General features: G+C 40.5%; 1 protein-coding gene across 1 annotated transcript in view; it reads left to right on the plus strand.

Moving 5' to 3' along the window:
* Positions 1–12,206, plus strand: part of timm23a (translocase of inner mitochondrial membrane 23 homolog a (yeast)) — a 58,065-nt gene that overhangs the window by 24,056 nt on the left and 21,803 nt on the right. Inside the window, exons 3-4 of the mRNA XM_072282506.1 lie at positions 1,526–1,619; positions 4,475–4,559. Of these exons, the coding sequence (XP_072138607.1) occupies positions 1,526–1,619; positions 4,475–4,559 (179 nt within the window). The remainder of the gene's footprint in view (positions 1–1,525; positions 1,620–4,474; positions 4,560–12,206) is intronic.

Genomic DNA, 12,206 nt, shown 5'->3' on the forward strand with positions numbered 1-12,206 from the left:
GGTGCAGTCGACGTTTCAGGCCGAGACCCTTCGTCAGGACTCGGCCTGAAATATCGACTGCACCGCTTCCTAGAGATGCTGCCTGGTCTGCTGCGTTCACCAGCAACTTTTATGTGTGTTGCTTGAATTTCCAGCATCTGCAGAATTCCTGTTGTTTACCTCATCTTCAGCATTATTATCCACGTTTCTTATGATACTTGTTGCATTGAAATACTGGCAGATCAGGACACTAGTTGAGCCATGTCCAACCTTTTGATTCCTAACTGAAGTCTTACCAACATCTGCTTCCACAACCTTTCCACTAACTGTTTTGGCACGCTGGTTTCCATTTCCCTGCAACTCTAGTTTAAACCCTATCAAACTTTCCAGCTAGGATATTAGTGCCCCTCCAATTCATGTGCAAGCCATCCTTTCTGAACAGGACCCACCTTCCCTGGAAGAGAGCCTAATGATCCAAAAGTCTTATGCCCTCATTTCTACACCAACCCCTTAGCATGTATTGTGCTGTAAAATCTTCCTAGTTCTGGCCTCTTGAGCACGTGACAAGGGTTGCAATCCTGAGGTCATAACCCTGAAGGCCCTGCCCTTAACTTGCAACCTAACTCCTTGAACTCCCAATGCAGAACCTCATCTCTCATCCTACCCATGTCATTGGTACCTACATGGACCATGACTTATGTCGCTTACTTTCGCACTTTAAGAATACTGAGGACTTGATCCGAGGTGTCCTGGCACCTGAGAGGCAACGTACCAACCAGGAATCCCCTCCTCTCCAAGCTGCCAATGTCCAGACTGGCTGCTAGTCAAAGCTCTCGTGGACATGTATGGTGGGGCAGGAAGCACGGCTACACTTACTGGTGCCCCTGCACATCCGCTGACTGTGTTGCTCATTGACACAAACAACACATTTTACTCTATTATTCTTTCATCTTAAATGAGGCTTGCCAGGGTGTCCTCGTTACAGTAGACAGGACAGTCAGGGGCTTCACTGAAGAATTTTTACACATCCCCAAAGGTCTTAACAATGACCTTTTATATTCAAGAGTTAGGGATGGGGGTTTTCAATCCCCAGTTGGAGACTGGGATCTCCTGGTGATTATAAAGAAATGTAAGGATTTCAATATACATGTGACAAATAAAGCTAATCTTTGTTTTAGTGAATGACTCCCGTGCTCTCTGACATGCTTATTACTTCCAAGATTTTCTCTTGTGAATTTTGAAAATCTGAAATTAATAATACGTTGCTTTAACTTCCACCACCAAACTACACATTTTTTAATCCTTTTCCGTGGTCAGTATTAAGACCTGTATTTCTTTTGTCAGCATTTTTGTTTATGATTTTAGTTGGTACAAGTGCAAGAGTATATTTTAATGTTGATGATACGAAAGACTTGTCTAGCATTGTCAGCACGTGTCATCTTGGATGGAATGGAGATATCAGCAGCAGGGAAGTTCCAACAGCGATGTATCATAACGTTAACTTGCACTGTAGAGAACAATGCTCTCTTTTTCTTGTCTTTTTCAGGATACTGATGAATTTATATTACCAACAGGAGCAAATAAGACAAGAGGAAGATTTGAGCTGGCATTTTTTACAATTGGCGGCTGCTGTATGACTGGTATGTTTGCTTTGTTTTTAATCACTAGATGAGTGATGCCATTTGAGTAAGCCAAAATTAAATCCTGTAGGCTCTCAATTTCACTTTTACATGTATCAACTAACGCAAGCTGAGGTCTCCAAGGAAGGTGTATAGGTTTAGCTCCAAAGATAGAAGATGGGGATGGGGGTGTTAGTGATGAACAGGTGCAAAGTAGTGACAAAGAGTCTTTGTTCAGTTAGAGACTAGAAGATTTTGCATCAAGTTAGGCCTTAGTAAAGTGCTTCACGGGACACTGAAAACTTGTCTAGGAATACATGATGCACATTGAATTATGTTGCTTCCACCCTCTCCTCCCAAAAGAAACTGTTTTGTAGGAGGCCTTCCACTGGTGGGAGTCGACCATGGATGTTACGTCCTAGCTTCCTACATTGTTGGTGAAACATAGAAAGATAGAAAACCTACAGCACAATGTAGGCCCTTCGGCCCACAAAGTTGTGCTGAGCATGTTCCTATGTTAGAAATTACTAGGCTTACCTATAGCCCTCTATTTTATCTAAGCTCCATGTACCTATCCAAAAGTCTCTTAAAAGACCCTATCGCATCTGCCTCCTCCACTGTTACCGGCAGCAACACACTCACCACTCTCTCTGAGTAAAAAAAACTTGCCCCGACATCTCCTCTGTACCTACTTCCCAGCACCTTAAACCTGTGTCCTCTTCTGGCAACCATTTCAGCCCTGGGAAAAAGCCTCTGACTATCCACACGATCAATGTCTCTCATCATCTTATACACCTCTATCAGGTCACCTCTCATCCTCCGTCGCTCCAAGGAGAAAAGGCCGAGTTTGCTCAACCTATTCTAATAAGGCATGCTCCCTAATCCAGGCAGCATCCTTGTAAATCTCCTCTGCACCCTTTCTACGGCCAGAAGCATCATCAGTCCCCAAGCCAGGGGAATGGAGAGCAAGCTGTTGCCCATGGCAGCAAGCTCCCCCTTTCCATGCAGCTGATGAATCGAAAGGAACAGCAGGAATACTGTTTGGCACAAATGGTGTCACAGGAGTTGCCAGTCAGTGTTCAATTCAACATAGAACTCCAGTTCAGATTGTTCCTTGGCGGTTTACTCCCATGTGTGGGTATAGCTGCAAGGCAGTGGTTTAAGATCAGAGTTATTGTTCTAGATGAGCTGCTAACCACAGCTGATGAGCCCCATCTGCCTGGTTTTAAGGCAGCAGTAACTAGCCTTTGCCCCTTTTCCTGTCAGTAGAAATGGTTCTGCTGGACTCGGTAGCTAAGCCATATGTGAAGGCCAGGAGCTGGACTTAGTTTTCAGAGATTATTTAAGATGAATGGCATTGAGAGCATTTAATAGGTAGTGGGACCTTCTCCCCACTACCCATCCCTTGCTATGACAACCTTAAGGAACCGCTCTGTAGTAATCTCTATGTAGAATTAATTTTGCTACTGTTCCTACGGACTGATGGAAGTGGAAGATGTCAGTTCAGTGGAAATAGAGGGAACTGTTTGATCTATTTTGTTTGCTTTAATCATGGGTGAAAAATTTGTAGATGAACATACCACACTTCCTGATTGTTATGTACAAGTAAAATCAAAGTAATCTTGATCCATTAGAAATGGTTTCATAATGGTTTCTTATTCGGCTAATTGTCAGGATTAAATACAGAGCACTTGATCATGTGGAAATACGTGAATTAGTAATACAATGTGGATATACTTATCAATAAATTTAACAGAATGCTGATCCTCCATGAGTCTCTAATTTATTTCATATTTGAGTTATTAATGTAACATTTGGCACCAGTTTCCCTGTTTCCTTCTGCAATTTCCATGATATCCTGAAGTAGGAAGGTGAACAGCCAGAGGTCATGGTACATATTGGTACCAACGACATAGGCAGGAAAAGGGAGGAGATCCTGAAAACAGACTACAGGGAGTTAGGAAGGAGTTGAGAAGCAGGACCTCTCGGGATTATTGCCTGTGCAGCGGGACATTGATAGGATGCAAAACTGGGCTGAGAAGTGGCTGATGGAATTCAACCCAGGTAAGAGTGATGTGGTTCATTTTGGTAGGTCAAGTATAATGGCAGAATATAATATTAATGGTAAGGCTCTTGGCAGTGCAGAGGATCAGAGGAATCTTGTGGTCCGAGTCCATAGGACACTCAAAACTGCTGTGCAGGTTGACTGTGTGGTTAAGAAGGCATATTATGCATTGACCTTCATCAACTTTGGGATTGAGATTAAGAGCCGAGAGGTAATGTTATAGCTACATAGGACCCTGGTCAGACTCCACTTGGAGTACTGTGCTCAGTTCTGGTCACCTCATTACAGGAAGGATGTGGAAACTATAGAAAGGGTGCAGAGGAGATTTACAAGGATGTTGCCTGGATGGGGAGCATTCCTTACAAGAATAGGTTGAGTGAACTCAGTCTTTTTTCCTTGGAGCGACGGAGGATGAGAGGTGACCTGATAGAGGTGTATAAGATGATGAGATACATTGATCGTGTGGATAGTCAGAGGCTTTTTCCCCAGGGCTGAAATAGCTAACACGAGAGGGCACAGTTTTAAGGTGCTTGGAAGTAGGTACAGAGGAGATGTCAGGGGTAATTTTTTTACACAGGGTGGTGAGTGCTTTTAATGGGCTGCCAGCAACGGTGGTTGAGGCGGATAGGATAGGGCCTTTTAAGAGACTCCTGGAGTGTACATGGAGCTTAGAAAAATAGAGGGCTATGGGTAACCCTAGGTAATTTCTAAAGTAAGTACATGTTCGGCACACATTGTGGGCTGAAGGGCCTGTATTGTGCTGTAGGTTTTCTATGTTTCTAATTTCCCTCTGAAAATTTTGTTTCATCAGGTGCTGCTATCGGTGCAGTAAATGGCTTGCGTCTGGGCTTGAAGGAAACTCAGGATATGGCATGGTCAAAACCTAGAAATGTTCAGTGAGTATCTTTCCAAAGCAGATTCCTCTCTGAATTCTATAATGAGCAGGCAAGGCTTCAAATGTATAACCCATAGAATTTGCAGCAAGTAAACAGTTTTAACTAAAACTATAAGGATGCCGATGCTGTGGAAAATGCACATGCCGAATTCAGAAATAATTTGTTCTGAAAATCCATTATGAATGGTTACCTCTGATTAAGTTTTTCAAGATAGACATGTTAATTAGTCTTCTAGTGATTGAAAGGTAGTTTCCAAATGCAAATCCTGTGCATTTTACATTAATGATTTGGACACTTTGTACAAACTGAATCGAGCAATTGGTTTGGTAATATGAGACAGAAGACAGTGGTAGGCAAGTGTTTTTCTGACTAAATGTTTGCAACATTTGGTATACTGGAAGGATTGATGTGGAACTGATTATTGAATGAGAATATGTGTGGTTTGATAAGTAAGTTTGCAGAAGGCAGACACATTAACAAAGTTGTTGCCTGAGGTACAGCAAGACATAGATCAATTGGAAAGTTAGAGAGGTGACAAAATTTAATTCCAACAAATGAGAAGTAATGCACTTTGGGAAGTTAAATTCTTATAGGACATGGAGAAAATGTTGGGGCCTTTAGATGCAATGATATACAGAGAGTCCTTGAGCTGAAAGTCCAGTGCTCCCTGGAAGTGGTGGCACAAGTGGATAAAATGTTGAAAAGGGCACTTCATATATTTCATAGAATAAGTCATTGAGTATAAGAGTTAGGATTTGTTGTGGTTGTACAAAAATTTGATTAGGTCTTGTTTAATGTGTGCAGTTCTGGTCACCATCTACAGAAAAGATGTGATAGGAATTGAGAGAGTGCAAAAGGGATTCACTAGGATGTCATCTGGAATGGAGAGCTGTAATGGGGGACACAAAATGCAATATTTAAGATGTTTTTGGATGGGTAATGGAATAGAGGGGCTTGGAGGATTATGGTGTTTTCATGCTGTATTATTCTGTGACTCTGTAGTTAAAAGGAGACATTGATAGGCTGTATTTTGATTGGAACGTTGGAGACTGGGAAGTGATCTTGTAGATGTGGTGGATAGAATCTTATTTACAGGAAAACAGAGTCTAGAACTATCGGACACAGATACAAGGTGAGAAGGAAGGAATGAACAGTGTCTGTTTCTCCTCCTCCTCCTCCTCCTCCTCCCCCCCCCCCGCCCCCACAAAGTTTTCATGTGTATTGTTTTACAACATTGATTCACAGTGGGTTTAATTTGGTTTTTTTGACACTGATCAACAGAAAAGGCTCTTATGAAAGCAAATTTCTACAAAATGCAATTATTAAAACACATTGATTACATAATGACTCACTCCATCCAAGTTAGTATTTGGTAGATGCACCCTTGGCAGCAATTACTCTGTGTGAATTGGTCTCTATCAGCTTTGCACATCTGGGCACTGCAATTTTTCCCCATTCTTCTTCACAAAACTGCTCCAGTTCAGTTAGATTACGTGGGGATCATGAGTGAACAGTCACAAGGCCCAGCCACAAATTCTCAATTGGATTGAGGTCTAGTCTCTGGCTTGGCCACTTCCAGGAGATTAACTTTGCCTTTAAGCAATTCTGTTGTCGCTTTGACTTTATGCTTGGGGTCATCATCTGGCTGGAAAACAGATCTTCTCCCAAGTTGCAGTTCTCTTGTAGACTGCATCAGGTTTTCCTCCAGGATTTCCTCTGTATTTTGCTGCATTCATTTTACCCTCTACTTTCACAAGCCTTCCAGGGCCTGCTGCAGTGAAGCATCCCCACAGCATAATACAGCCACCACCATGGGATGGTGTGTTTTTGAGTGTGCAGTGACTGGCTTACACCAAACATAGCGCTTAGGCTGCTGGCCGTTCTTCCAGCTGACTGCGGAGTCTGACAACAATCCTTCTGGCAAACTCTAGCCAAGATTTCATGTGAGTTTTTCTCAGCCGTGGCTTTCTCTTTGCTACTCTCCCATAAAGCTACGACTGATGAAGCAGCCGGGCAACAGTTGTTGTATGTGCATTCTCCCATCTCAGCCACTGAAGCTTGTAACTCCTCCACAGTTGTCACAGGCCTCTTGGTGGCTCCCTCACTAGTTCCTTTCTTGCACGGTCATTCAGTTATTGAGGACAGCCTGCTCTGGGCAGATTTATAGCTGTGCCATATTCTTTCCATTTCTTGATGATTGACAACTGTGCTCCAAGATATGATCAGTGACTTTGAAATTTTCTTGTATCCATCTCCTGACTTGTGCTTTTCAATTATATTTTTGTGAAGTAGCTTGGATTGTTATTTTGTCTTCCTGGTGTAGTTTTTGCCAGGATACTGACTCAGCAGTAATTGGACCTTCCAGGTATTTTTTACTACAGCCAAGTGAAACACCTTGACTGCACACAGGTCTCCAAAAACAGATCTCCATTCAACTAATTATGTGACTTCTAAATTATGTGCTCCGGTGATGATTTGATGTGTCACGTTAAAGGGGTTGAATACTTTAAAACACAAAATAATTAATTAAATATTTGTAATTAATTTAGATTACTTTGTAGAGATCTGTTTTCACTTTGACATGAAAGTGTCTTTTTCTGTTGATCAGTGCCAACAAAGCCAAATTAAATACACTGATTCAATGTTGTAAATCAATAAAACATGAAAACTTCCAAGAGGGGTGAATACTTTTTATAAAGGAGTAAAATTTTGCACATAAAGGGTAGTGGTTATATGGAATAAGCTGCCGTTAGAAGTAGAAGTAGCAGATACAATTATACCATTTAAAAGATGCATGGACAGGTACTTGGATAGGAATATGGGTATAATTTGGGCAAATAGGACTAGCATTGATGGACATCACATTTGACATGGACAAAGTGAACTAAAAGGGCCTGTACATTTCTAATGCTCTTCAATGAGTCCTTCTATTTCATTGTTATGGTTTGCAATTTAATTATTTCAAATCAAGTTTGCTAAATTATAAAGAAAAATTAGAAAATCTGGATATTAACGAGTAATATTGATTTTTAAAACACATTAATTTCTACCAGTTTTATCTGTTGAAATGCACAAGTGTACAAACATTTTGTTTTATTCCCTTTACACAAGTACAGGAAAGTAAACTTAATTTTATATAAGTGCCTGAATGAGCATTTGTTATGCTGTAACCAAAAGCAGAGACAGGGCTACCACCACCTTATGAGGGGGAGCTGCACTTGTGCAAGACGCTTTAGCAGCTGGCCAGTCTAGATTCGTCTCCAAATCCAGCAAATGGAGTAATGGTCCTGAGGCTCTGAATACCTTGCAACGATTTCAAACATGCAAATTCTGTAAGATGAACACAGATTTTCTATGGGGCAGGAAGTCATAATTGTCATTGGAGTAAATGGGTATCAGGGAGCAATTTTTTTTTTATTATGTAGATTATCTATGTTTTAATTTTAAATTTAATTTAGAGATGCACCATGGAACCAAGCCCTTCTGGCCTAGCGCGCCCATGCCGCCCAATTAACCTACTAGTCTGTACATCATTGAACTGCGGGAGGAAGCTGGAGCACCTAGAGGAAACTCACATGGTCATGGGGAGATCATACACACTCCCTATAGATAGCAGTGGGAATTGAACTCCAGTTGCCTGCTCTATTACAGAGTTACACTACAGTGCTGTCCTTTTGCTTGTAAGCTATTCGTAAAGGGATAACCTTTATAAGTGTAATTAAAACATCCTGTCCTGTTCGTAGGTGCAGAGAAGTTAGGCAGTTGAAAATGCTTGCTTATAGAGAACTTTTTTTTGTCGTCCAAATACCGGTCAGGTGTTGTCCTAATAGTTGCATTGCCAATGAAATACTTTAGAAAAGTGATAATCAGTTGGAATAGGGAAATCTCACAAATGGCCAATGTGATAAATGACATTTTATTATATTTCAGTGTTATTGAAAAGGTTGTTAGCCAAATCAGCAGAACAATCCCACAGTGATGAGAGATCTTGGATAATCACTTGAATCATGGAAATAAGCACAAAGCAATGCAGCCTGCTCTTTATTGCATATCATGTAAATTAAATCATGTAACCCAAATTTTGTCTCCAAAGTGATCTGTCTTGGGCCCACATTTTTGTTCTTTGGCAAAGGGCTATTGTTCCTTGATAGCATTTGCTTTAACCTTTGACAAAACTCTTTTCAATGTTGAATGCCAAGTCAACTTGGCTGCCTCTTACCACGAGTTAAAATGTGTTCCACGTTTTGATGCCAAGATAGAGGTATGCAAATTTCTTTTGCACTTTTGCCTACCCTGATGATAGTTGTATATCATAACCTCCACATTCTGGTTTTGCCAAGGTATGTATATCTAAGAGAATGCAGACGAATGTGATAAATAAGGCTAATTGAGTTCATTTCAATTCAACAATTAAAGTTCAGAACTGGTTGCCCTCAGCTATTATGTATTGAGGGCCCCTTGGAATGGTAGTTGCAATGTGTGTAAGAATCATACGAAGATAAATAAATGTGAATGAAGGAAGAAGCAAATGAGTTTTAAGATGTTTGATCAGTATATTTTTCATTGATCTTTTATGATTAGATTAGCACTTAATTGTAGTTATAGGTGCAACATTTCTAATTAAAACTAGCTCTCAACCCTAGACTTCCACAGAAAAGCCGACATATCTATTTGGCTGGAACTACGGGATGGTTCAGACTCCTGAGTGGAGGCTGAAGTCCATTCCAGCTAAGTGCTTCAGATGGAGTCCCAGTAGGGCAGCATAGATTGCTTTTGATTCCCTAACAGGACTGGGAAGTTTGCCCATAGAAAATGTGAGTCTTCAGCTTGATTAAGTTTGGTGGTGGGGGTGAATGAATACTGGGAGAGTGTGGAGGTAGGAATTTTAAGTATAAATTTCTTTTTACTTTGATTTTTGATTGATGCTTTTAGTTTTGAATTTTTATCATAAAATTCTTGCAAATATTAATAAGTGTAAACATTTGGGCATCTAAATGTAATCATTGATAGCCAGTAGCCCAGGAAGGATCTTGCTGATCATCAAGTTAATCCACTTGTCTCTTGTGTTATATTGCACCTCTGATCAATTGGATATCTGTAGGAGGTTGCAATTGGGGAAATGCTATAATAAATGCCCGATGATTTAATTGAACCGTCTCACTTCGAGGGTTCCTTCTGCTTTCTCTTTATTTGCCCTCTCTAACCCACACCTAGAACCATGTATGTTAATTTTCCAGCTTCTGTGTTACAGAGAATTGAAGGAAAAATTAATTCTGGCAGAATTCATTTTCAGCCAAGCACATAGGCTGCTGAAATAGGAAACTGATGAGAAATATAAATAAATATTTAGAGTGAAAATGAGCAGCAGTCTAAATTAAATGGTTCATTTTTATTGGGGAAGGAGGAACAGGTATACCTAAAGGGTTTCACGTGGTCCGGTGTAGAATGTGACGTAATAATTGACAAAACTTTTGGAAAGGACACGTATAATTGTGGGTGTTTTAATACAAAGTCTTAAGATACAAAAGCATCAAAGTAATGAGTTATGGGCGTGGCTTGAGTACTGTGCTCAAGTGTGAGCAGTACATCTTGGAAAGGGTATCAAGGCTTTGGAGGGTTGCAGTAGAACTTTACCAAATTGGCACTGGGAACAAGAGATTTAACATTGTTAATGATGTTGGATTGTTCTGCTTGAAGCAGGGATGTTAATGGGAAGTAGTGACAACACTGGAAATACTCAAGTGGCTCAGGCAGCATCTGTGGAGAGACAAACGTAATTAAAATGATTTAATGACCTTTCATCAAAATTCTGAAGTTAGAAATTGGAAGTTACAGTGAGGGTGGAGGAGTAGAGCACCTTTCTCCTTCTGTGATACGGTGGATGCCAAAGGAGACTGACTGACTATTGGTAATGGTGATGCTGATTTGGGGAAGATGGATAAGAGTAAAGGGAGTGCAAGCAAAGAAGCAAGAATGACAAAAGAAATTGGAGCAATGATGCAGAGCAGTAGAGATGGGGAGATGTGAATGTTGAAAACATTTAGCAGACCAGGCTGCAATTGTAAAGAAGGGCAACGGGTAAACAATTGATTTTAATCAGAGCTGATCAATTTTAATACAGTCTTGAAGAGTTTGTGATTTGAAATTGTTGAATCATATGTCAATTCCTGACTGTGATGTGCCATCAGATGTTGACTTACTGTTCTTCAGGGTTGCATTGAATTTTGTTGGACTAAGTGTAAGAGTCCAGAGATGGAGGTCAGACTGGGCTGGAGAATTAGTGTCAATCTGGAACTAGAGGGTAAATTCGCAGCCTAGATACAAAGTGGTCGCCCTCAGTGCAATAAATTGAACAGGTAGAAGTAATCTGTTCCTTCACCTGGAAGTCTTTGGGTAGCTGGCAGGTGGAAAAGGAAGTGGGAGAATACAGGAAACCCCGTCTTTCCTGAGGGTGGGAAGAGAAGGGGTGTGATTAGAAGTGGTGGAAATGGTGCAGATGTAATTGAGCTAGAGCAGGCAAACCCATAGTAAAAGAGATCCCAGCAGCACTGGAAGGTGTCATCATCAGAACAGCTAACTACAGAGCTGTGTTGAAGAGGTACTGTCAAGGTACTTAAATTAGTGTGGTTGCAATTATATTAATGCTAATCTGTCCTCTGTGAAGGGAAAAACAGATGAACCAGCTGAAAGTACGGGCACAAGTGATGAACCTTTCCAGTGTGGGATGGGAACAAAGTAGCACCAATACGCTCATTGATGAACTGGAAATAGAGGTGGATTGAGCCCAAATAAAACTGAAGAAAGCATTGGTCAATGTATCTCACCAAGGTAGTCATAGTTTGGACCCATGCTATGCATTTAGTTTGGAGGAAATGAGCAACTTCTCCAATGTCTCTCAATGTGAGAAGGTAGTCAAGTATAAGAAACAATGGTGAAAGGGGCTTCTGTAACTTTTATTCAAAGCAGAAGCAAAAATTGCTGCTGGGCTATTTTTATTTTAGCTGTTTTTACTTTTTGAGGGATAATAAAAGTGTACTGATTTTGAAAATAATGAGAGCTATTAGTATAAAAAATTGTCTCCCCTTCTTGAACTAATTTTTAAGATAATTTGCAGGAAAAATGTTAAACAGTTCATATTTATATTAAAGAAAAACACATTTGCAAAGCTTGTTGGAGGGGAAGTGGCAGGGGAGCAGCTCTAATTGGATAGTTCTTTCAAAGAACCAAAATGCACTACATGTAATTCAGTGGAAAATGCTTGCTTTCTGCTACTAATTGAAACTCTGATATGTCTTGAAGATTGTGAATATCCGCCAGAATACAGACTTCCGCATCTTAAACTGTCTTTAAAAAGCCTATGATACTGTTAGCCACTTAGGAAGGGCTGTTCTGTGATCTAAAGAACATCAATGAGATGCCAGAGACCCGGAAAGTTTGCACAGCAGTCAGAGAAGTGGTGAAATCCACTTTAGCTCAAACCATATTCTATATCATACTTTTTAAAGTTGCTCTCTACACTTCCTGATGTTGCTGCCTTTCTCAATTGAAATTTATTATTTATTGAGATGCAGTGTGGAATAGATCATTACTGTTCATCACTGATTGTTATATAACAGACTGTACTTAGTCCTAAAGGCCATTAAGAAA

The sequence above is a fragment of the Mobula birostris genome, chromosome 18 (assembly GCF_030028105.1).
Source record: "Mobula birostris isolate sMobBir1 chromosome 18, sMobBir1.hap1, whole genome shotgun sequence".
Taxonomy (NCBI): domain Eukaryota; kingdom Metazoa; phylum Chordata; class Chondrichthyes; order Myliobatiformes; family Myliobatidae; genus Mobula; species Mobula birostris.